Below are 26,265 nucleotides of genomic sequence, written 5' to 3'. Positions count from 1 at the left end.
GTCTCCAGTTGTTTTCAGACTACAACTCCCATCATCCCCAGCTAGCAAAGGATGATGGGAATTTACTCTCCAGCTGTTTTCATGCTACAACTCCCCTAGTTAGTGAGGTATGATGGGAATTGGGTCCAGCTGTTTTCAGACTACAACTCCCATCATCAAAGTTCTTAAGGCAAATTTTTCCTATACCACCCTGTGTCCCAAACACATCATTGCGCTTAGAGGCCAATATCCCCTTGGTAGAATTACGGATCTGCGCAGGACATTTAACTGCTGGCTTCGCCAAAACTGAAATCCCCCCGGTCTAATATCTCTAGTGCTACAAGACTGCCACAAGAGTGCCTGCTCTAAAATTGTCAATCAAAAACATCACTCTTGTGGTTTATCCCCACAACAGTTACTCACCGTGGGTTATAGTAAAACAGTCTAATTTGTCAATGCCTAAATGATATCGAGCATCAGAATAACTTGGCCACGAGAAGGGAATTTTGTTCAAGGTATGACCATTTTCCATCCTCCCACTTTGATTCTCTGGCACCCTATCTGCACAACCTAGCAATTCCAAAATATAGACGCACTTTTAACCTCGCAAGACTGAATGTACTGCCCTCGGCTGTATTTGAGGTACGATTCCAACAGATTCCACACGAAAAACGCTTATGTGCCTGTGGAGATGGCAGCATGGAATCAGTGGCACACACCCTCCTGGTGTGCGCTCTTTACAAAGACCTGAGGAACGAGATTATCACCCCTCTGTTATTGTCCATTCCGGGTCATCCAATCACTGCCACAGTCTTTTCTCCTGGCAGATCAAGAGGAGCATGTGACAGCAAAGGCTGCAAGATTTTTAGCTGGGACAATCGGAATAAGGTCCACTGTTTGACAGCTGATTCAGGATCCTAAACTGTGTTTTATTATACTCAACTTTTATTTTGTTCTCTTTTGTTGCTATGGCCAATGGCTAAGGCAAATAAAGTTCTTATTCATTCATCCCATCATCCCTAGCTAGGGAGGGGTGATGGGAATTTAGTCCCCAGCTGTTTTCAGGCTACAACTCCCACCATCCCTAGCTAGTGAGGGATGATGGGAATTGGGTCTCCAGCTGTTTTCAGACTACAACTCCCATCCCTAGCTAGCGAAGGATGATGGGAGTTGTAGTCCCCAAAACAGCTGGAGACCAAAGTTTGGGAAACACTGCCTTGCGCGCCAAACTGTGCAATAACCTTTCCTGCTGGGGCACTAAAACATCCTTCATTAATGTAGTCCATAAAAAGCACCTGCCAGCGCCAGAAGCTCAACGGCTACTTAAAAAACAGGTGTTGTCCAGGAGCCGGTGCCATGCGGACACTGATGGCGCCTCTCCTAGTCCAGCTCAGCTGGGGCCAATGTGGATGGGATTAACGCAGGCTTGGTGGGAATAAAGATATTGAAAACAACCACCACCACCCTGTTCTCATGCGCCTGAGGAGGAGAGACAGCTGGAGGGCGTGTGGTGAGGTGGGCGAGAGTCTCTCACTAACAAAAAATGGGGCGTCCTCCACCCCACTTAACTCCAGAACTCGCTCCTGAGGCGGCGTCGCTGCCACGAGCGCTATTAATGACTGACAGCATCGCGGGGGGCCTGAGGGCGGGAAAGGAAAAGGCCGCTTTCCCTCACAACCGCCTCAGTCGAGCCGGGCCGCCTGCCTCGGCCTCCTCCCGCCGACGCTTTCCCTCCCTCCCGAGTTGACGACGGGCCCTTTTCCCGGCCAACTTCTCCTCTCCTTCCCGCTATGAAGCCGTGGCCGCTGCTCCTCGGGCTCCTGCTGTTCCACCAAACGCTGCAAAATGGTGAGTCCGCCCGGGTGGCCGCTGTGCGTCTTGCGCGCCCCACCGCCTTCCAACGCTCAGCATCCCTTTCAAAAAACACCCTTTAAACCCCCCACCCCACCCCATGGCGTGTATCCCATGCAACGCCGCACTTATAAAACTTTTTGGGGGCGAGGGAGAACTGCCGCCTCCCAGTTTCTGCCGCCTTTCCCGCCACTTGGCAGAGCGCCTCCTTCTCCTCCTGGCTAAGCAAGTGTGCCTCAGATTAATGGAGTCCGTTAGCTGCTGCCACCCCTCCTCGCCCCGGGAAAGAATGCTGAGAATTTGGACGTGGGTTTTTTTATTTTTCTCCACACCCCATTTAGTTACCACAGGGCTGTGCTGCTCAGCATGGCTCACATGCATAGCTTTGAAAGCAAACCAACAAACCCCAAAACCTGTTTTTTTAATTAAGGATTTAATATCATGTTATGGGATGTCGTATGGTGCTACTGTAATATAATAACGTATTAAGGTTTGAACGAAACTTGTATTCAAGTTAGATGTAAAATAGGGTAACGGCATAAAGCATCCTGGTAAAATTTGTGATTTTCACCAGTGGAAGACACAATTGATCGTTTGCAAAGCCTGGCACAGTCGTGCATTTAAAGCTCCCTGTGAGCATCAAAGGGTCTCGTATCTGATAATTTCATACGAGTTTTACTTGGTTAGGATGCCCCAATGTCCAATCCAGGTAACTTGAGGAAGATTATTTGCCTGTCTGTGATACTTGGTGCACAAAATATTGTAATATTGCAAGAAATGTCTACCAAAACTATTTTTTGGGATTAATTTTGAGATTGGGTTGCAGGACATTAAACTGTTTTGCTGTGGTCATGCTCCGTATCTGATGTGTTTTGAGAGAGAGAAAGATTAAATCAATTTGGTTCTGGGTACATGTGTGTATTGAAGATGGGCGTCTGGGCTCAGTCTGGTGTTCTAACCATTGCACCACTCCTAGGGGCTGAAGTCTCCCCCCCCCCCAATAAAAAATAATATTTTTAAAATTTATAACCCACCCATCTTGCTGGGCAGCTTACAACATATAAAAACACAACAAAACATCAAACATTAAAAAACAAAATATCCAATACGAGCAACAAACAAACAGTCCAATAAATCAATAGAAACCAATAACAACAATAAACAGTTTGCAGTTATACACAAATTAAAATAACCGCCAACCCCAACTAAACATTTAAGTAATGTCAGTAACTCACAACTAATTCAAAGAAGAGTTTCCTTGAATAAAAAGTTAACTTCACTGGCCTCAGGTGATTCACGGTTTTGTTCCTGACCTATGTCTGACTCCAGCCCTGACAGCTTTGGACACTTGCTAATTCCAAGGCACTAGACATGCCTAGCACACAGTTCAGTACATACAGATCTTAGTTAGCTTTTAACACCCCAAACCTTGATTAAATTCTAACACCTACTAAACCCGGAGATTTAGAAATGTCTGGTAGCCACAAACTCATAGCAACCGGTTTGCTATGAGAAGGTATGGATTATATCAGTGCTTTTTTCTGGGAGGGGGGGCGCAGGGGTACGCATACCCCTAAACATTTTGTGAATCTAAGTTTGGTGTCAGTATTTCAATATGAGTAGGAAAATGAGAGTACCCCTAAACATTTTTTTTAGAAAAAAAAAGCACTGGATTACATCAACTGGGCAACTGCAATGCCCACTACCCTGAAAGATGTATATACTAACGATAGATATGATTTTCTTAATGCTTGCATACTCAGGAAGAAAAAACATTTTTTGCATGAAATTAAACCGTGGTTGGAAAGAGCAATGCTGCTTTTGCTGTTGGGTGGGCATGCTACTGTCCAGTCACAGCTGCACTAAAATACTGAATTTCTCTCCTGTTTATCTCCTACTAGGGAACATGTGGGGGAAACTTCATAATGAACCAGGCAGTCCTTCTCAATTGTTTGACTCTAGAGACTAGAATTAGGGTGCCATATCTACCCTGAGGAAGACCGAATACCTTCTTCAAAATGAACCAGGAAATTCCTTCTCGTTGTCTTTTTAGGAAATGAAACCTCAGAGTCTGGGTCACCTGGTAGCTTGAGGCCCAGTACAGTGGTACCTTGGGTTACATACGCTTCAGGTTACAGACTCCACTAACCCAGAAATAGTGCTTCAGGTTAAGAACTTTGTTTCAGGATGAGAACAGAAATCGTGCTCCGGCGGCAGCGGGAGGCCCCATTAGCTAAAGTGGTGCTTCAGGTTAAGAACAGTTTCAGGTTAAGAACGGACCTCCGGAACAAATTAAGTACTTAACCTGAGGTACCACTGTACAGATGTGCACTCCCACCCTGCTCTGTGGCCCTTGTTCTTAAGTAGGTTGTCAAATAGGCATATTTATCCCAGTACAGTATCAAGTGACCGGCAGTACATGAATGAGCTTGCTTAGATCAGTCACTGCAGGTGTAATTTGTGTTTCTGTTCCAAAGCACAGTATTTCCCCATGGAATCCGTTTAAAGGCGCTAGCACAAGGATAATACAGTACTAATTAAAAGGGGCATATATCTCTTGGAAAAACATTAGAATTAAGGATTACAAGTAGTTTTACATGAACAAACCAAGTTTAGTTTTCTAGAATTCTAAGCCAACTTCCAAACCTATAATCTCAGCTGTTCTTTCTACAACTGCGTGTTCATCTGAATGCTAACTAAGAGTAGTAGCTTCTGGCAAAGATAATTGATTTTACACAGAAGTGTCATCTTATCCCGTGGGAAGACCTAGTAATTGCTTATTTGCATGTGTTAATTTAAATCCATGCAGATTTAAAATTGCCTGTTGGTGAGCATCCTGAACTAACAAAAAATGAACAGGATGTATATACACACAAAAGCCCTCCCTGCTGTCTTGCCCTATTTAAAATAAATTGGTTACAAATGCTAATCCTATGCCAATATTCTGGGTTCCTTTCCATATGTGAGGTGAAAAACCCCTTTCAGGAAATTTTTTTGTACCCAAAATAGAGCATGATATTTTCTTCTTCTCTCTCGTGATAGCTATTGGACAGCCTGCAAAGAACAAGCGTCCGAAGGAACCGGGAGAGAACAGGATTAAACCCGCTAACAAAAAAGTAAAACCCAAAACTCCCAAACTAAAGGAGAGAGAATCCACAGATGCTTCTCCAAAAATCCATTCAATAATGACACAGGTGATGGATAAGGGGCGTTTTCAGAAACCTGCTGCTACTCTGAGCCTCTCTGCAGGGCAGAATTTAGAACTGCGGTGTAAAGGAAATAAAATTGAATGGAGCCATCCTTCAGATCACAACAGGGTCAGGTAAGACTTTGAAAGGTGGAAATGAATAAAGTTATGCCCAAACTTTACTGTTGTTGTTTTTTAAACCAATGCAAATGTTGATGTTCCTTTGGTAAAATATATTGGAATGTATAGAGAAGGGGAAAAGATTTCAGACTAGAGGGATTTATGACAGACCATTGCCAATGTTCAGTTTCCATAGAATTTCACCTAAAACAGAACTCAAGCTAAATAGAGGGGACAGGGACTTTTGCTCAGATGAAATATCTGGAAACTTCTTTGTAGCTGTAGTGTTATCATAAGCGTATTTATCCGGAAGTAAGTCCAAATAATTCATTAGGACTTCTGAATGGATTTAGGAGTGCAGCGATAGTCTTGTTTCACACGCGTGGTTTACAGAAATTAGTTTTCTAACTCAGATGTAAGTTTCTTATTGGGTGTACAGTGGTACCTCGGGTTACAAACACTTTGGTTACAGACTCCCGCTAACCCGGAAGTAGTACCTCGGGTTAAGAACTTTACCTCAGGATGAGAACAGAAATCGTTTGGCGGTGGCAGCGGGAGGCCCCATTAGCTAAAGTGGTACCTCAGGTTAAGAACGGTTTCAGGTTAAGAACGGACCCCCGGAACGAATTAAGTTCGTAACCAGAGGTACCACTGTATTCCCATCTGCCCAAGAAATACATAGCAATAAAAGGTAGATGTTATCACAAGAGGAGAATGTTTTGTCAAGATTCTAGACTAGATTAGGAAAGTAGTCTTTATTTGTAATTACTTTTAGCTTGCCATATTGCAAACTGTGTGAAGTAAGCTTTTTTCTAGATCTATCCTGCACCTGCTGTTGCAAGATAGGTTTTCTAACAAGAATAGCATTCTTAAGATAGAAGTGTAGATGAACTTTAGCTGCATGACAAGGGCCCCTATCTAAGGTTTGTTCCACACCGTGAACATTTTTTTGGGGGGGGGGTTGATTCCCTAGGAGAGTCACCAAATTTTAATTACTACTAGAAATAAATGAATACATTGCTGAATAATAAAATGTGTAAGTCAAACTTTGATATACAGTGGTACCTCAGGTTACATACGCTTCAGGTTACATACGCTTCAGGTTACAGACTCCGCTAACCCAGAAATAGTACATCGGGTTAAGAACTTTACTTCAGGTTGAGAACAGAAATCGTGCTCCGGCGGCACGGCGGCAGCAGGAGGGCCCATTAGCTAAAGTGGTGCTTCAGGTTAAGAATAGTTTCAGGTTAAGAACGGACCTCCGGAACAAATTAAGCACCGTATTTTTCGTCCTATAGGGCGCACCGGCCCATAGGACGCACCTCGTTTTTTGGGGGGGAAATGAATAAAAAAAGTTATTTCTCCCTCCAGCCGCGGCTGCCGCCCCAAGCCTTGCGCACACCTGCCCGAAGCACGGGGCGCCCTCCGAAGGGCACACTGCGCTTCGGGCTGCAGGCTGCCGCCCCAAGCCTCGCGCGCCCGGTGGGAAGTTCCGCCGGGCGCGCAAGGCTTGCGGACACCAGCCCGAAGCACGGGGAGCCCTCCGGAGGGTGCTTCGGGCTGCAGGCTGCTGCCCGCAAGCCTTGTGAGCCCGCGGGAACTCCCACCAGGCTTGCAAGGTTTGCGGATAGCTTCCTGAAGCCTGGAGAGCTAGAAGCATCGGTGCGCACCGACCCCTCTCTCCAGGCTTCAGCGGAAGCCTGCATTCGCCCCATAGGACGCACTCACATTTCCCCTTCATTTTTGGAGGGGAAAAAGTGCGTCCTATGGGGCGAAAAATACGGTACTTAACCCTAGGTACCACTGTATATGGTTAGCACTATTTGTGTTTATAGTGACTGGTATCTTACATTGGGATAATAATGATTTTTAAAAGCTGATATACCGGTAATTCATTGCCATAGGATGTTGTGGCTTTTGCTACAAGTACCAATTACTCTGAAACGTAGTTTAAATAATGTCATGGAAGAAGTGTTTGAGGTTTTACAGACCTTGGTAGCCAGAAAATGCAAACGCTTTCTGAGATACAACATCCCTCTAACTGTTGAACTTCCATCACACTCAAGTTAGAAAATACATTAGTCGGCCAGATCCAGTATAGTATTGCAGTTATTCCAAATAGTCTTGTTTTTATTATGCAGTTAACTGAGCTGCAGCATATCTGACCACTAGATGGCAGATTTCACCAGAAATTTTATTGTCACATTGCCTTGACCAGAGGGAGTTAATAAATAATTATGTAAAGGCAGAACTGACTGTACTTTTAATGTGTTTGTGTAGTATTAGACCCAAATGCCAAAATGCCTGACTGTAAAAGTAAGCGAGGTACTTTGACAAACGAAGACCTTTTTTTCCAAGGCGTGATGTCCTGAAAGGATATGGTAAATTTGAAATGAGGACTCTGTAGTGTTTTTTAGTACTTCAGTAGTCTCAGCATCTGGCTACCCATTTAAAATACTGTACTGAACTTTGAAATGTAGTTTTCTAAGGGTGCTGAGATTTGTAAGGAAACCCCTATTCCCCTCCCAGAGCTACAGTTCCCAGAGTGGTTTAACAATCAATCCCTCTCCTCAGGGAACTATTGGAGGAGGAGGAGTAAATAATAATAATAATAATAATAATAATAATAATAATAATAATAATAATAATAATAATTAATAAAGTATTTATACACCACCCATCTGGCTGGGTTTCCCCATGTTAGTAACCATGTTAGTCTGCTGCAGCAAAAAGTTTTGTGGCATCATAAATGCTAACAAAGTTATAATTGTGAACTAGATATCCTGTATGTTTTTATTAACTTACAAATGCCAGGATCTTTGTCTACGTTACATTGTGAATGGTCACTGTAATTACTTTGCATACATCTAAGCTTCATTGTAATTATCTCCGTATTTATTTCTGGTACTTCCCTCTGACACCACTGCTCCTTTTCTCTCTCTGCACCCCTGTGTACTTTCCAACTCAAGAGGACATTCCATGTACATGATGAAGTAGAATCTGGCCTGCCAAACTTACACCATAATACTATTGTGAGTTTGGGGGTGAGGTGGAATCTTAACAGAATATCCCACTGTTCAAGGGCTATAATAGCCCTAGGTATGGGTTGAAGACAGGAGTGCCTGGCGTGTTCTGGTCCAAGGGGTCACAAAGAGCCAGACACGACTAAACAACAACAAGGTATGGGTTGTTATTATAAGCAGGCTTTCTGTCACCCAGGGCACAGACCCAGTTTGTCACCCCCCACATGTGCTTGTGTACACACACAACTTAACACATTTGTTCATGAAGGACATAGAACATAGTTTGAAAGAGGCTGGAGAAGAAATATTTCCAAAATAGTAAAATTGTCTGTGTATGTATCTGGCTTTCATTCAACCTTAAGTAGATCTCCTCAGAGAGTAATAGGTCATTTGAGGAATTCTAAGAAGTATTATGACTGTATGATATATTATTATTATTATTATTATTATTATTATTATTATTATTATTAATTATTAATTATTTATTAATAGTAGTAGTAGTGGTAGTAGAAGAAACTGATAATGATCAGGCACATAATAAAGAGTAAGTCCTATCGAACTCAATGGGACTTCTGAGTAGTAAATGCTTGCAGTTTAAGGCTCTAAATAATAAAATAAAAGAATAAATAGTCCACAAGTTTCCTTAAAAAAAATTGACGGCTGAACCATTGCAGTTAAATAATTTAAAGTGGATTGGCTACATTTTCCTTCCAAATTACAGGAAGGGATAAATACAAAGAGCTTCGTATGTCAGCATCACATTTCCTTCATTGCAGGTATTTCATTTTCGGTATAAAGAGGACTCAGTTTTTGTAGCTGATTGTATGCAGCAGTGCCCTTTTTATGTATTCATATGATGTAAACATGTATGTTTTCCTTTAGATCCAAACACACACACACACACACACAGAGAGAGAGAGAGAGAGAGAGAACACGAGTACATAAGCAAGCAATACGCCAAAGTGCATCTGTTCCCAAAAAGGGAAGGAAGTGGTGTTCTGATCTCTTCACCACTTTTAATTGATCTCTGAGACATTGAAGGAAGCCAAAGAAGAAGAAAGCAACAACACTTCCCCTTTTCAACTTTGCTTGGAGAGGATTTCACCAGGATTTCTCTGTCGCACACAGTTCCAAAAATGGAGAAAGGGGAAGGAGGATCATTTTCCAGGTTTTCCAGCTTCCCCTTGCCAAAGAAGCATCCGTCTGGGCCAGCCACAGTAAGAGGAAGCCCACCCACCCCCAGCTGTGAGCGAGCCCCTCCATCATAGGCTCAAGTTGCATATACATGGTATGCTCTCCCTCGTTCCAAGGAAACTAAACTCTGGGTAAGCAGCTAGAACCCCTGGAATCTTGCACGGCTCAGAGATTGGGGTGGCGTACAATAAGACATTTCTAGCATGAGGAAAGTTGCATCGCCAATGTCTCTTCAATACCTCCACAATTTAATGCAAAATTAAATCTGTGTAAGACATAGTGAATTTTTATTGTAGAAGGGAGCATGTAGTTTCATAGCTGTGAATCACATATTAATGTATATCCTTTGATTTCAAGTGCCATAAATGAAAAGGCGATGACTGAGGCAAAGTGAGTAATGCTTATAGCACTTCCCTGCTCTTCCACTGATGTGCCTAAAGCAACATAGTAAGTGAAAAATAAAGATGGAGGAGAGGAAACTGAGCCCAACAAACGTGTAAAATGCCAAAGAGCTGACCATTGCAAGCCCGTAAACATTTAATAGGACTGTAAGCATGTAGTTCATGTTGCTATTATATAACAGGACATATTCACCAAACAACTGAAGACACTACCAAGTATGGGAAATGAGTACCACGTTCTCAGTTATGGTTGCAAGTAGCAGTACATATTGAAGTTCTGAAAAAATAGCTTTGCAATCCAACCAGGTGGGTGAATTTTCTCATAGAAGATGGAATCTGCTCCCACATGAGGTGGTGATGGCCACAAACTTGGATGGCTTTAAAAAAGGATTAGACAAATTTATGGAGGATAATTCAATTTTTGCCTTCACTATTGGAGGCACTATTGGAGGCAAAGCCTCAGCGCCTAGGGCTTGCCGATCGAAAGGTCGGCGGTTCGAATCCCCGCGGCGGGGTGCGCTCCCGCTGCTCGGTCCCAGCGCCTGCCAACCTAGCAGTTCGAAAGCACCCCCGGGTGCAAGTAGATAAATAGGTACCGCTTACCAGCGGGAAGGTAAACGGCGTTCCGTGTGCTGCGCTGGCTCGCCAGATGCAGCTTTGTCACGCTGGCCACGTGACCCGGAAGTGTCTCCGGACAGCGCTGGCCCCCGGCCAATAGATGTGAGATGGGCGCACAAACCCCAGAGTCTGTCAAGACTGGCCCGTTCGGGCAGGGGTACCTTTACCTTTATTGGAGGCAGTATGCCTCTGTACAGTAGTTTCTGGGAATCAAGAGCAGGAAGAGTGCTGTTGCACTCAGGTCTGTTGTGGGCCAGGAGTCAGCTTCGCCTGCTGAACAGCAGCCTGAAGGGGGAGAAGGCGGAGTGTCCCAACCTTCAAGGACACGGTGGAGAAGGTACTGATGAGAACCATCTGGCTTCAGCCTTCTTAAGCAGAGCTTCCAGCAGCAGTCAATTGCTGGTAATAATGCTTGTAACTCCTGGCCCTATCTTGCTGATTCTTGCTCTTGACCCCATGATCATCAGATTCCCTGACCCTGGACCATCTGACCACACGGACTGCTGTTTGCCCAATCCTAGGACTGGACCTGATTTTGGATGCTGACTGCCTCCAGGAAGTACACTTCAGAGGCTGTTCTGGTTGGCTGGCCAGATGCATTCTTGAGGATGACTCACACGGTTGTCATGAAGGCCCATAGCCACTTGTTAAAACTAGTCCCCAAATACTACCTCATGAGGAGGCTGGTAATATGCGCTACCTTTGCTTCAGCTGGCTCAGCACATTCTGAAGGTCCATAAGTATGGCAAACAGTCTGTGACAGGATACAGAAGGACTGGGGGGAAACCCAAGGTGTGTTGTTCTTTGAAAGCAAAGAACGTAAAGACAATGAAAGAGTATCTTCAAGCTTCCATCAGTAACTAGCTATACCATGGTGCACAGGTAATTACTCTTGCAGTGGCTTTTTAAGCTAAATCATCCTGTCATTTTCTTCATGAGATGCAGATCTCTGGGCACAGAGTATTCAGGTGGTGCTGCAGCCCTTGCAGATAGTTTAGGGAAAGTCTCACTTGGATGATTTGTAACCATGAGAGACTACAGTTTCAGATACTTTGGGCTTTTCATATTTCAGCCTTTAGAATGTTCTTGATTATGATTAATATAACAATAATTGGTTCCATCTATACTAGGCAAAGAACCTGGTAGAAGGATATTATTGTGATCCTGAACAGGTTTACCAAAGCTGGCATGCCACACTTGATTTTAATTGGCGCTCATCAAGATCACCATTACATTCATCATGAATGATTCCACCTTCAATTTCATCTTTCCCACAAAAGTGCTCTGAACAGAAGGCAGTCTCCCCCCCCCCCCAAAACCCAGAAGCAACACTTAGGATGACCATCTCTTACCATGCTGATGGTGTACATGTGGTGTACGTATTTCCTGGCTGTGAGGCGTGAAGGCCGCACATTTCAAGGCCCTTTCCACCTGACCTAGGGAGCAGGGCCCATACTCATCCAGCCCTACAAGAGAGACTCCTCATGAGGCTGGAGGAACATCGCCCAGCTGTGAGTGCTGAAGGCCGCTCCCTGCAAGGCTTTTTCCACCTGGCCTAGGGGGCAGACTTACCCAGCCCTATACTATGTTATATGCATTCTGTAGTTGACCTTCTTTGTAATGTTTTATTTTGAAATATTTTAAGATAATATTTTAGTTTTCTGTTATTTTGCTTTGACTGTATACTCTATATTTGAATTTTTCAGATTGTTTTATTGATATAATAAAGCGGCCCATGGGGGTTGTTTAAACGGCCCACGAGACAGCCCCAAACCGAGCCACCTGCTCAGTGAGTCCCTGCGCGCTGCGCTAAACCTGCGCAGAGCAGGGACTCGCTTCCCTGGCGCCGGAAGTCGTGTCGACGTAGGTGCTGGAAGTTGCGTCTGCACAGACGCAATACAGCCCACGGAGCGATCTCCACGGGAGTGAACTGGCCCAGGCGAGGTAAACCTTGCCAACCCCTGATTTAATATGCTGTAAACCGCTGAGATTTTTTTAAAAAATATAAAGTGGTATAGTAAATAAATAAATAAACAAATGTCTTTTCCACTGTTTCTCAAGTTATTCAGAGCTTGCTGTGGGTGTTGGGCAGCATTTTGCTGTTGCAAAGACATATTAAGCTGATTTGACATCACTACTAGTTCTTCTGCAAGAACTGATGACATTAATAATATATCTGATCTGTTTGCTTCTTTCAGCACTAAGAAATCTCCAAGCTCCCGTATCAAGAATTTCATCACTCTTGTTTGTAATAGTACCTTTTCTCCCAGAGTCTGTGAGGGTGAAACCCTTCCTCTCCTTGTAGTTTTGGCTTCATCTCAATCAAGATAGACCGTCATGGGAAACTGCCCTTGACTCGTCGACTTCTATTTCCTTAGTTATCCTTGTGTTCTTACTTCAGTAACTACTTGCACATACCTGACATTCAGAAGACATCTTAAGGCAGCCCTGTTCAGGGAAGTTTTTAATGTATGATATTTTAGTGTTTTTTTGGTTTCTATGGAAGCCGCCCAGAGTGGCTGGGGAAACCCAGCCAGATGGGCGGGGTACAAATAATAAATTACAGTGGTGCCTCGCAAGACGAAATTAATTCGTTCCGCAAGTCTCTTCGTCCTGCGGTTTTTTCGTCTTGCGATGCACGGTTTCCCATAGGAATGCATTGAAAATCAATTAATGCGTTCCTAGGGAAACCGCCTTCAGACCAGGTCCGGGGACAGTCTGTCCCCGGACCTCTTCTGAAGGCTGGGGGGGGGGGACAAGGGCTTTTCTTCCCACCCCCAGCATTTTAAAAAACCCTGGGACAGCGGAGGACTTCTCCGCTGTCCGGGCGATCTTAAAATGCTGGCGGGCGGCATTTTAAAATCGCCCTGGGACAGCGGAGGACTTCTCCGCTGTCCGGGGCGATTTAAAAGCCCCTGGGAAGGCAGGCAGGGGGGACTTTCGCCCCCCGCCCGCCTTCAGCAGGTGTTCCCGCCCCCCCACCCCGCTTCGGAGCAGCGTTCCGAAGCGGGGTGGCTGGGGCAGGTGTTCCCACCCCCCACCCCGCTTTGGAGCAGCGTTCCGAAGCAGGGTGGCTGGGGCAGGTGTTCCCGCCCCCCGCCCGGCTTCGCAGCAGTGCTACGAAGCCCGGCGGCTGGGGCAGGTGTTCCCGCCCCCCCACCCCGCTTCGGAGCAGCGTTCCGAAGCGGGGTGGCTGGGGCAGGTGTTCCCGCCCCCCCGCGCCCGGCTTCGAAGCAGCGCTACGAAGCCCGGCAGCTGGGGCAGGTGTTCCCGCCCCCCACCCCGCTTCGGAGCACCGTTCTGAAGCGGGGCGGTGGGGGAAGGTGTTCCCGCCCCCCGCCCCGCTTCGGAGCACCGGGAGAAGCGATCTCCCCGCAGCCCCTTGCTTCAAAAGAGGTCCGGGACCTCTTTTGAAGCAAGCGGCTGCGGGGAGAAGCGCAGCCGCTTGCTTCAAAAGAGGTCCGGGGGCAGCGGGAGCGCTTCCCGCTGACCCCGGACCTCTTTTGAAGCAAGGGGCGGTGGGGAGAAGCGATCTCCCCGCAGCCGCTTGCTTCAAAAGTGGTCAGGGACCTCTTTTGAAGCAAGCGGCTGCGGGGAGAAGCGCAGCCGCTTCAAAAGAGGTCCGGGGGCAGCGGGAAGCGCTTCCCGCTGCCCCCGGACCTCTTTTGAAGCAAGGGGCGGTGGGAAGAAGCGATCTCCCCGCCGCCCCTTGCTTCAAAAGAGAAGACCCGCTGTCCCCGGGGCAAGCTTCGTTTTGCGAAGCAAGCCCATAGGGAAATTCGTCTTGCGAGGCAACTCGAAAACGAAAAAACCTTTCGTTTTGCGAGTTTTTCGTCTCGCGAGGCGTTCGTCTTGCGGGGTACCACTGTATTATTATTATTATTATACGTGATATTCAACCTGCAAACCAATCATTAGAATCTACTCTTGGCCTTTGCAGAACTGAGTAGCCCTCACAATCATAAATGCATGATGATACTCAACTATAGGGTGATTAATATATGTTCATCAAGGTTTAGCCCTTAAGCATATGATCTGTTAACCTACAAACTCCAAGTTAATGCAGCTACCCTCCTTTCAAGTTGGTATTTGTCAGCTTGTTTGAAGTGGTGACTATGAGTCTTTGGTCACATCCACAAATCCATTAAAAACACATTTTTATCACTTTTAACAGTCATGCCTTTCTTCAAGAATCTCAGGAATTGTATTTTACTCCTCACAGAGCTACAGTTCACAGCACTTTAAACTACAGTTCCCAGAATTCTTAGGAGGGAAGCCGTGACTGCTAAGGTGGTATAAGAGTGCTTTTCATGTGTGGTGCGGATGTGGTCTTTATTCTGGTATGTACTCTTCCACATCTGTCTGTCTAAACTGTAGAACTATTATTCCAATGGTCGGCTTCAATGTGTGCTACTTCTAACCACTGCTAAAGTGGTATTCAGATGCTGTACTTGCCAGCATCTTTAGTCATTTGGTGCCCATTTCCTGTAAATAGTGACATTAGTCAAATGAATATGCAAGGGTGTAATATGAATTTGCTTTATGGCATATTTTATCAATATTGAGGATCAATTTTGTTTCCTCCATCTTTATTCTCCATATAAGTGCTACTTCTTCTTATTAATGTTCTGTTCATTCAGTCAGTCAGTCTTTAGAAGATTAGGTATCATGGACTGCAACTGGAGCAGTTTCTGCCAATTGCCACATTTTGCATTTCTCTAGCGACATACTTCAAGTTGAGAAAGAAAGGGATGCGTCTGAAATTTGTGAACCTGTTTTTCAGGATCTACTGTACATATGATGCTTTGATAAGTTAAGTGCATCACCAATTAAGGCAATTTTCATGGGCATAGGAAACAGATTAAGGGATATCTCTTATTATTCCAACTTTCTTGGTAAACATGCAAGCTTTTGACTTACAAAGCATTCATTACCAGGAAGCAAGCTTTAGTCAATGGTTTTAGCCAATGACAGAAATGTAAATGTTTGAGAAAGAACTCATAGGTGGTTAATTCTCCATTGTGTATGGCTACACCTCACTCATGCAAAAGAACAAATGTGTGTCTGGATGCATGCTGCTGAGCTGCAGAAGGGGAGACTTGCACCCAACCTCATGCCTTCTCAAGGAGGGGCAAAGGGTAGTAAGTCCCAAGCAGACAGTATATCCATAATTCCAGCACAGCGGGACCATCTGGTCCTGTGCTGGCCTCGCAAGAAGTTCTGAATTGAGCTACTGTCATTTAAAGAGGAGAACGGGCTAATCAGAAAACAGTTAGCATCCTAGACAGTTGCCAATAGAACAGATTAATCAGCAGGGGGTTGCAGGCTGTTTTAATGACCTAAGGAACTAAGATCTCTATTGAAGCTGGCTGTTTGTGTTGATGGATACAAACAAACAAACAACTCAGATACCATTCTGTTTCTTCTTCTCAGACTGTTACAGTTCAAACCCTTTGCACCAAAAATTCGAACCATTTTCAGATTAACACTGAAGTCCAATGAACTGGTTTCAGAACGATCAACTTGCTGAGATCCTACTTCTAAGTAAATAAGCATAGGATTAGGCTGCACATAATTTAGATATAAGAAGCTGGTAGCTGCTGATAGTAGGGCTGAGGTTTTTTTATACTTCGCTTTTGAATGGAAATTTTATACCACAGTAATCTAAATTTTGGGGTGAGAAAACTGAATTCTGCAATGTGTCTAAATTGTTCATATTAAGTATATTTCCTTGTTTATTTTGCATAATATCTTAATGCTTCTGCTAATCAGTGGGAGAGACAACAAACTATGCAGAGGGGCTCTGAAACTCTGGTTTGAACTGGTCGAAACTTTTCATGTACATTTGGCTTCTTTGCTTTCGTCAAGCATGCCTTTCTAGCATCTTGAAACTTGCCTTTAAAAGGGGGTGGGGCTGAAATTTCTATGATTTTTTAAAGTTTCACCCAACATCAAACTCTGTGTTAGCGCAGTGCTTGCCTAAAATTAAAAAACACACCTAGGCTTTCTTGTACAGCACTGATACATCTACATACGAGTTTATCTTGTGCTACTTAATGGGTTCTTACTGGGAACTAACATTTCAAAAAGATATCCCAGGTTGTGTAGGGATTTGGACAATAGAATGTTGGCATTTCCGCAATAGAACTAGCTTTGCTTTTCATGAACTGAATCAGTGCATATGTGGGTGGGAAGGAAACTCTGGAAGAGATTGATTTCTTTCAAAGTCCTAATTATTTAGCTTCCTTAGGGATACAATATGGATTTCCTTGGAAAATTATTTGGTTATTTTGATTGCTGGATGGCTTATATGTAGAGGGTTTGATGGATGGCTTATTGTGTAAAGAGTTGAGCCAATCAAACTGTATGGTTTGCTAATTAATTCTGACCTTAATTTGTCTCATTCAGTGGTGCTCTAACGATATTTAGCAGACTGTGATAACTGGGGGAGTCAAAATTGTTCAGGCACAACTGCTTCTCTGTATTAGAGATGCTCAGTACAGTATTGAATATCTTACCATTTTCTCTGCAGGCATATATTCCTAAGCTACAATCACATTATTTACTTTTTGGTTAGCTCCCCAAAAGGGGCTCATGCAAAGTATTCGTCCCATGGCTGCTACCAGCCAAGCCCCTTCCTATGAGGTCCAAAGATAAGCAAGAAGCCAAGCAGGATTCACAAGTAAACAGCTGAGGGATTCCTACCCATTTTATTCTTCCAATGTGCTCAATATATAGAGTCACAACTGGGAAAGAGACCCTCTTCTCTTCAAATGACCATATCTAGCCCCTCTGCCACCCTAAGCACCACACCCTCTCAATTAGCCTTTGGCTAATAAAACCATCTATATACCCTTTGAAATTGTGTATTTTCTGTTGAGGGGCAGATTGTTGGTTTTGTTTGTTACTGTGTTGTGCATGGTTGTGTTTTTATACTGTAAACTGCCCTGTGATCCTCAGTTAAAGTGCAGTATAGAAATTTGATAAATAGCAGCAGCAGTAATTAATAATAATAATAATAATAATAATAATAATAATAATAATAATAGGTTTTTTAATAGTGCCCAGGGCATATGTCATAGGGCTGCCATATTTTGAAGAGAGAAAAAGAGAGAACACATTTGCCGACTTCTACTTTTAACAATGGATCTCTGTGACGACTCTACCCATGAAAAAGAGGACATGAAAAACTGAATGCTGCCCTGTGCAATCTTACTGACATCGCCTTTGCTTTCTTATATCGAGTGCCAAGAAACAGAAATAAATTGTCTGGTAGTATTTGTTGCTTTGGTCATGCAAACACTTGCAGAGTATTTATGTTTTGATCAGTGTTAGAAATTAGCCAGGCACCAGACACGTTTTGCTACTGGCGTGGGTCCAGTTAGAACTATGTGGAGATTTTTGGGTCACAGTTTAAAAACTCTGCCTTAGTCCATAGTTTGTACCATTACCACTGTGTGTGTGTTTCTCCTTCTTGCATCCTGGTACAAGTGAATTGTTGTAAGAGCAAGCTACAGTCAAACAATGTAGAATCGTAGAATTGTAAAATTGGTCCAACTCCCTGGAAAATAGCCATTCCATAGTGGTGGCCGTAACCAAGATTTAAGGTGCACTTGGCATCTAGTTTATATATCTGAGTTTCTAACTGGTTTTGATCCCATAAATCAATATCATCAACAGTATTAACCAGTGACATTTAATTAGAAGCATCTGCGGTGCTGTGTCTCATTCTCTTTACCACACATGATGAGTAAGTGTGCTTGGTCCTTAAATTATGTCATTACTTTGTCATTATGTTATTCCATCCCATTCATTTAAGTGCAAAGAAAATGCAATACATATGACAGGGGAGGTGGGTAGTAATTGTTTCACGTATGGGCCAAAAGCAATACCAACAGTGAATACAGGGATACCTCGGGTTAAGAACTTAATTTGTTCTGGAGGTGCTTTCTTAACCTGAAACTGTTCTTAACCTGAGGTACCACTTTAGCTAATGGGGCCTCCCACTGCCGCCGCGCCACCATCGTGCGATTTCTGTTCTCATCCTGAAGCAAAGTTCGTAACCCGAGGTACTATTTCTGGGTTAGCGGAGTCTGTAACCTGAAGCGTCTGTAACCTGAAGCGTCTGTAACCTGAGGTACCACTGTATTGATTGTATTTGCTAGATTGATTTCAGTTCTGGACATGGGATGAATAAGTGAACAATGGCAGTTTCTGCTACCATTTCTGTTTCTGTTGGAATTCTCCAAAATCCTTGCCTGGGTGTTTTGTACGGTATATTGAAGTCCAGCAGCAGAGGTTGGCCTGGGTCCGCTTCCCTCTGTTGCTGCCAGCATTCAAACTCCCATTGTTCTCGGCGCATTTTGCAACAGGGAATTTCATTAATGCGAGCAGTTTCTGAGCCCTGAGAGCAGTACTGCACCTAAGATTTCAGATTAAAACTGCCACTGCTGGAACGAAAGGAGGATGTTTTTATGCCTCCCGACTTCTAGCTACTTTCTGAGGACTGGAGAAGGGACCCTCATAAGAATATTAAGGGGGCGGGCAGAGGAAGTATGGCTTTGCTTTTTGTAGTCTTCAGATGAGGACTAGACCATGTGAAAATTGAACATAAGATTTTAGTTGAAACAAAATAAAAAAATTCCTTCCAGTAGCACCTTAGCGACTAACTAAGTTTGTATCTGACCAACTTAGTTGGTCTCTAAGGTGCTACTGGAAGGAATTTTTTATTTTGTTTCGACTACGGCAGACCAACACGGCTACCTACCTTTATAAGATTTAAGCTGCAGTTCATTAATTTTCAGCTTATTGTTATAAAAAAAGTGTGCCTAGACATTCCGTTGTTGCACCCATAACCTAGGTTTAAGGCACCATTTTGCTCCTGGCTTTCATACCTCAGTTTCTAACACTGGTTGCTGATATCTTGAAGAGAAGGAACGTGGGCTCCAAGTCCCCATATCCACTTCCACCTGCTGCAACCTTGGTGGTGGCTCTTGCTCCTGGTGCACCTTTTGCACAACGAGTAGAAGTTCCCTGGCACTGGCGCCATTAGGCCATTAGGGCCAAGTTGAGACCATCATTCTGAACTATGGTTAACCGGACCTTGATTTATAAACCTTGACTTGGCGTGTCATGTGAACCCGCCACTAGCATGTTGCCCCAATAAACTTGGCCATGAACTAATGCAGCTCTTGGACTGAAACGGTCCTCCATAACCTTTGACTTTGTGCTTTCTCTTTGTCCTTGCTAGCATCAGGCAACATGACAGATATGGGCAGCTGATTCTGGCAAATGCCACTGCAGCAGACACTGGTCAATACAGTTGCTGGCTCCTGCAATGCAGTGGCTACAATTGCAAGAAGGATGAGACCAAAACGGGCTCAACGTACATCTTTTTTGCAGGTAATGGAATGGCTCATTGCTTCCAGAGGTAGAAAGGTCCTTCCTTAATGCTATCTTGTTTTTCATCTTTACACTTCACGGTATCCCTGTATCGAGTGGGCAGCAAGTGTTTCTGATAGTGCAGATTATACCCCCTTTGTGCTCATTAGTTACATGCTCGTTTTTCAAAGCAGTTCATTTTTTAGCACTGCTGTATTTGGGTTTGCTTATGCAATCAGTCATCGTCTTTTGGTGATACATTATCTTATTTAAGCTTCTTGTTTACACTGAAAATATTTTATTGGAGATCAAAGCAAGTTAAAAAAGAGGAATGGTTAATTAGTGCCTGCTGTCTGTTTTGTAGAGAAAATTTACAGTCAGCCACATTATGGTTATTTAAGGTGTGCAGTGGTGGATGAAGTTAAAAAGTCACTGCATGCACATCATTCTTTAATGCAGCCTTCCTCAAGCTGTAAGTTTTTGACTAATTTCCTCACCACTGGGTGTGCTGTGAGATGCTGATGAGACATCTGGCAGGTACCAGGTTGGGGGGTAGGTTTCCTTAATGAATAAGCAAGATAAGGAGCAATAATGTGAGGTGAAAATGCACTGCGTAAAGAGTGGTGATTGAACTAGGATACCAGGTCTACAAATCATGATTGGTACAGATTTGGGGTCGTGGGTGGTGCTGCAGTCTAAACCACTGAGCCTCTTGGGCTTGCTGATCACAAGAATGGCAATTCGAATCTGCGGGATGGAGTGATCTCCCGTTGCTCTGTCAAAGCTCCTGCCAACCTAGCAGTTTAAAAGCATGCCAGTGCAAGTGGGATAAATAGGTACCACAGCAGTGGGACGGTAAACAGCATTTCCGTGCACTCTGGCACTCATCATAGTGTCCCGCTGCACCAGAAGTGGTTTATTCATGTTGGCCATATGACCTGGAAAAGCAGTCTGCGGACAGACGCCAGCTCCCTCGGCCTGAAAGCAGAAATGAGCGCCGCACCCCATAGACTTAACCGTCCAGGGGTCCTTTACCTTTTACCAGTACGGATTCTGATCAGAAGTAGAGGATTCTAGGTGGTGAAGTTAGTACAACAGCTCAGTTTGAAAAGATCTGGTTATTTTAAAAATTCAGAAATGCAGTCACCATTCTGAGACTTATGCTGGAAGATCCAAATATGCTGTTAGGATTCTTTTAAAACTGCATGCAGTGTGTTATGGAGGCTGCATTCGCAGTCTGAGAGGCCCTGCTGAGCACATGGCCACATTCAATAAAGGCTTAGTGATTTGGGGCTTAGTGTTTAAATTCAATTGCTAAGTATTTGAAATCACAACTGAAAATGTAATTCTTGCAGAGGTACTATGGTTGCCTCTCTCACTAAGTCAGGCTTGGATAACTTGTTATCCACTTTTCATGTATGCCAGTCTTCATGTGACTTTGGGGTGTGTGTTTTACAAGGCTCACTAGTCTCCCAAGAGTGGTTTGTTTACCCCTGAGATAGATCGGGCATTTGTTTACAGGGGACATGCAAATTAGAGATGCATTGAAGCCATTATATATTTAAATTAGTTTCTTTTAGAAAACTACTCTTAAAGGTAATGTTATTGTTGGTAAAAATCAGATTTCTGCTAATAAACCATTTCTCCCATTATTGATGTTTTTGCTATGGTGCTGGTTAAAATGGTAATGACTGGTGCGTGATTAATATCCATTGCCTTGCTTCTTCCTACAGATAAAGGGGAGCTCTTCGTTCCTTCTGCCAGTTATTTTGAAGTTGTCTACCTCAACCCAGATAAGCCAGCGGTAGTTCCTTGCCGAGTGACCAGCCCATCAGTGAAAGTCTCGTTGCACCAGGAGTTCCCAGCCGAAGAAATCCAAGTGGATGGAACCAACATTATTTATGACGTGAAGAAGGGTTTTATCTATAAGCATCCAACATCTGATCACAAGGGAGTGGTTTACTGCAGAGCAGAATCGTGGGGAGCACCTCAGATTTCCATCAAGTACCAGTTGCTTTATGTGGAAGGTAAAAAAACTAACCGAATGGCTCAGGCTAACATCAAAGCAAGTTCTACTGTACACTCTCGCAGTGCTTTAAACTGGCCCTGAGTAATTTCCCACACAAGTTAACACAGTGGTGATCTGTGTTTATGGTGATGTGGGTGGCACTGTGGTCTTCTGCCAACCTAGCAGTTCGAAAGCATGCCAGTGCAAGTAGATAAATAGGTACCACTGCAGCGGGAAGGTAAATGGCGCTGGTTTCCATCACGGTGATCTGTTGCACCAGAAGCAGTTTCATCAATGCTGGCCACATGACCCAGAAAGCTGTCTGTGGACAAATGCCGGCTCGCTTGGCCTGAAAGCGAGATGAGCACCACAATCCCATAGTCACTGGACTTTTAACCATCCAGGGGTCCTTTACATTTGCTTTACCTTATGGTGAACTACCTAGGTACTCAGGTTTATACTGAACTACTCAGGCTACTTCACCACAAGCAAAACACATTCAAATGTGTTTTCTGAAGTCAGCCAGAAAACTATCAGCATAGTGAAACTTTCCAAACCTCGAGTGTATATCTGTTTTGAAACTTAGGCGGAAGATAGCAGTTCTCTGTTATCTTTACGCAATACCTACATTTCCCACAAGCTATGTTAAAGAAAATTTAAAACCAAGGGAAGCCTTAGAATACTACAGTAATATATCTGCACCAACAAATAATTTTGCCCCCAAACAGCAGTTGCAGCTAATTTGTGAGCAAATTACAAGAGAGTTGTGTGTCTGTTAGGTGGGGTTGAGCAATAATGAATTAAAAAATGATTTTGAGTAGAATTTTAAATTGTCAATATTTTTTTCTGCTCCCTGCGTAAATGTTGTTGACAGTAACTTGAATGCAACTATTAGCAGCTGGTGATCTTGGTTTCCATGTTGTGGAATTTTCACTTGCTGATTTCTACAAGTCAAGCTGGTCCATCTGCAACCCGGTAGGCTATTAAAAATGTGGAATCACTTTTTATTGTCTCTCACCCATCTCTTTGAACCAGTCCCTAGTGGCCCGCCTTCAACTACAATCAAAGCATCATCCAGTACAGCAGAAGGTGGTGATGATATCAGTGTTCTGTGCACAGTTTTGGGGGAGCCAGATGTAGAAGTGGAGTTTAATTGGATATATCCAGGGCAAAAGGTAAACTGCTGCTTGTTTTCTTATTTCTCTAAAAAAAAACCAAAATAGAAAATGACATGAATAGCATGAAATTTTGGAAGGCATGAAAACAAAGCTTATTCGCTACAAAGTTGCTGAAGTCTTGAGAACGATGCAGGCAGAGGGTAATGTTGACTGGTAAGCTGTTTTTTTCCCCCTGCCACTTTTAGCTTGGAAAGATTATACACAAAGGCCTGATTTGGATAAGTCTATGCCCCAAAAGCCTAACAAAAGGACTACTATAATCTACATGAGTAAACACAAGGGGACGTGGGTGGCACTGTGGTCTAAACCACAGAGCCTAGGGCTTGCTGATTGGAAGGTTGGCGGTTCAAATCCCCGCGATGGGGTGAGCTCCTGTTGCTTGGTCCCAGCTCCTGCCAACCTAGCAGTTTGAAAGCACATCCGAGTGCAAGTAGATAAATAGGTACCGCTCCGACGGGAAGGTAAATTGTGTTTCTATGCGCTGCTCTGGTTCGCCAGAAGTGGCTTAGTCATGCTGGCCACATGAACCAGAAAAACTGTCTGCGGACAAACGTCGGCTCCCTCGGCCAATAAAGCAAGATGAGCACTGCAACCCCCGAGTCGTCTGCGACTGGACCTAACGGTCAGGGGTCCCTTTACCTTTTACATGAGTAGATAAGGAATATGCTTTACAGAGCGCACTTATCATTATAATCTATCACAACATTTTTCTACTAGGACATCCTGATAAAATTTTGAGGGTTATTTCCCTTCTGCACTTTGATTCTTCACCAGTAGATTTTAGAAAATCAAGTTATATTCACCTACTGTTCTGTAGAACAGTAATTGACCCTTTCGAGTTTCCTTTTATTTTTCAATATATTATTGTAAATTCACAGATTAATATGATTGTGAAGCTGCTGGTGTACGCAGTTATTACAGCAACACAAACTCTCATCCTGTCTCAAAACACAACCCATGCCATCAGTTTAGCAATATGTGGCTACTAAAATTGATTAGTAACACAATAACATTGATTTGTGGACATTTCCTTTATTTTGTGTGGTGATAGTGGGCATTAGGATAAAATGCAATTTGTTCCAAAGCCTCTTTCTGGTTCTGAGAGGTGGTAGAGTCAGTTGTGCCTTTGCAATATGGTGCTTGGATATTTTGAATATTTTTACCACAACTGTGTCTGAAGTGGCGCAGTTCTGCCCCATGATCTCTCATGCATAAATCCCACTAAAACCACTTTAAGTCTTGACAAAACAGATGGCAGGACTACATACCAAATGTCTGAAGTTCCACCCACTGCATAGATTCAATTAACTTTTCAAAGGTGGTATTTAAAAGACTTACGGTACATCTTTACGTCCTTGATCACCTTACACTGGTGAGTCCCAGACTCAGCTGTACCAAATAATCTGGACCCAAAAGAAATCATAGGACCAGTTTTCCCAAAGGTGTTTAAACTAGACAAAATACCATTAAGGAAGTAAGGAGGATGTTGTATTAAGGCTGTAATCTGCTGCCACACTTTGCTGGTCTTACTTCTAGTTAAATGTGCCTAGCTAGGATCTGGCTGCTTGTCACATATAGGTGCTAAAATTCCCCAGTAAATAATCTTCATCTGGCATGAATACAAAGAGAGGCCAGCCTTAAATGGTCATGTTTCCCCTTCAGATTAAAAGGGCAGAAACAAACGAAGACAGCCCTAGAAGCAGCAAACACATCTTTCATTGTATAGGAACAGCTGGGATTCTTATTGCAAAACCAGCAGCCTCGGCATCTTCCGCAATAGCTCTGCCATTCAGATTAAAACTCCTACGCTAGCAAGTAAACTACTGTTAAATAAAATTAAGTACTGTGTTTACAGAAATGCTTCTGATGACTATCTCATGTTAAGTGTTTTCCAATCATTAGTATGAAAGGCCTGTGGTTATCCAAGACTCTTGGAGGCTGATCGACAGAGGAATTGGTCACACCACGAGAATTTCCGAGAGCCTTATTACCGTTGAAGATTTTGAGACCATTGATGGTGGAAACTATATTTGTATAGCTCAGAACCTTCGAGGACAGACCACAGTAGCTGCCTATGTTGAACTCATCTGACATATTGAGCTCTTGGACAAGACGGAACAGGAAATGTATTGCTGGACTGCTTCTGGCAAGCTTTGCCTTCAGAACTTGAGATAAGTGGAAACAAATCTTGATATAATTCATTCTTACTTTAGAGCAACACAAATGCAAGCATGTGGTTGTAAATGAGGGTTATTGTGCAAGTGTAGCACAAGGGCTTAGAAACCAAACCAGGAGCTAGAATATCCATCACCCAGTGTTGCCTCTCCCACTCAAAGTGGCCTTAGAGAAATGACCATCCTATCTTCATTATGGAAACACTGAATTACCACACAGGGTTGGTTGCAAAAGGGTGCTAAAATAAGTCTCCATCACATTCCGAACACTAAAGCACTATATAAATGCTAAGCATTAAATATAACTCAAGTCACTTTTTAGGAAATATACATTTCAAAGCCATAATCTCACAATATTCTTTTGTCATTAGGAGATAAAAGCTAGCTAAGTTAACGTTAAAATTAGCCTTGCGCTTTAATTTGCACACATGAAAAGTAAATAAATATCACTTGTAACATAGATGCAGATGTCTCCTGGTAGCTTGGTATGTAATGCTTAGTTTGCTCTGTAAAATTTATTCCCCCTGCAGAATTAGTCATTGTAAGTTTTGTAGAATTTGCAGTACAATGTATGTGTTTTAATATGCCATCTTTAGGTATAATAGACAGCTGCAGCCTGAATGGTTGATGTTGTTGTCATTTGTAAAATACGTATCAAACAAATAAAATACTCTGCAAGTTTTAAGCATTTGTAGATTTAATATTAAAAGTAGTTTTCTTATATTTATACAGCAGTACCTCGGGTTAAGTACCTTCGGAGTTCCAGAGGTCTGTTATTAACCTGAAACTGTTCTTAACCTGAAGCACCACGTTAGCTAATGGGGTCTCCTGCTGCTGCCGCGCCGCTGGAGCACGATTTCTGTTCTCATCCTGAAGCAAAGTTCTTAACCCGAAGTACTATTTCTGGGTTAGCGGAGTCTGTAACCTGAAGCGTATGTAACCTGAGGTACCACTGTATAGGGGACATGACTTACTGCATGTTACTCAGCTGTTTACATAGTAGAAGGATCCAGTTTTAGTGTTCAGTGTGAAGGTCTTTTGCTGATCACACCAAGCACTAAAAGAATTCTAAGCAAGTGTAGAATTCAAATTGAATTCAAATCATTTCTATTGGTAACTGCATTTAGAATTAAGCACTCATCCAGCCTCTG

At 43.4% G+C, this 26,265-nt stretch overlaps 1 protein-coding gene across 2 annotated transcripts; it reads left to right on the top strand.

Annotated features, from left to right (window-relative positions):
• Window positions 1-1,499: 1,499 nt before the first annotated feature.
• On the top strand, window positions 1,500-25,799 carry PDGFRL (platelet derived growth factor receptor like). Of its 2 annotated transcripts, none has more exons than XM_081209001.1 (6): window positions 1,500-1,827; window positions 4,873-5,152; window positions 19,624-19,775; window positions 21,488-21,781; window positions 22,798-22,937; window positions 24,843-25,799. In XM_081209001.1, exons 1-6 carry the CDS (start codon window positions 1,770-1,772, stop codon window positions 25,029-25,031), a joined length of 1,113 nt encoding a protein of 370 aa, XP_081065127.1. In that variant the 5' UTR covers window positions 1,500-1,769; the 3' UTR covers window positions 25,032-25,799. The 2 variants fall into 2 exon arrangements, with proteins under 2 accessions (XP_081065127.1, XP_081065128.1); XM_081209002.1 differs by lacking the exon at window positions 1,500-1,827 and adding an exon at window positions 2,065-2,136.
• The last annotated feature ends 466 nt before the right edge of the window (window positions 25,800-26,265 follow it).

Source organism: Podarcis bocagei, assembly GCF_964188305.1.
Source record: "Podarcis bocagei genome assembly, chromosome: 9".
NCBI classification, from domain to species: domain Eukaryota; kingdom Metazoa; phylum Chordata; class Lepidosauria; order Squamata; family Lacertidae; genus Podarcis; species Podarcis bocagei.
The sequence above is the reverse complement of the archived record's forward strand: the minus strand, read 5'-3'. Positions and strand labels throughout refer to the sequence as shown.

Bases quoted from the DNA above. Each gene is read 5' to 3' on its own strand.
- PDGFRL (XM_081209001.1), top strand. From the start codon at position 1,770: ATGAAGCCGTGGCCGCTGCTCCTCGGGCTCCTGCTGTTCCACCAAACG. The intron at 21,782-22,797 runs GTAAAAAAACTA...TCTTTGAACCAG, and splicing joins CCAGTTGCTTTATGTGGAAG to TCCCTAGTGGCCCGCCTTCA. The intron at 22,938-24,842 runs GTAAACTGCTGC...TCCAATCATTAG, and splicing joins GGATATATCCAGGGCAAAAG to TATGAAAGGCCTGTGGTTAT.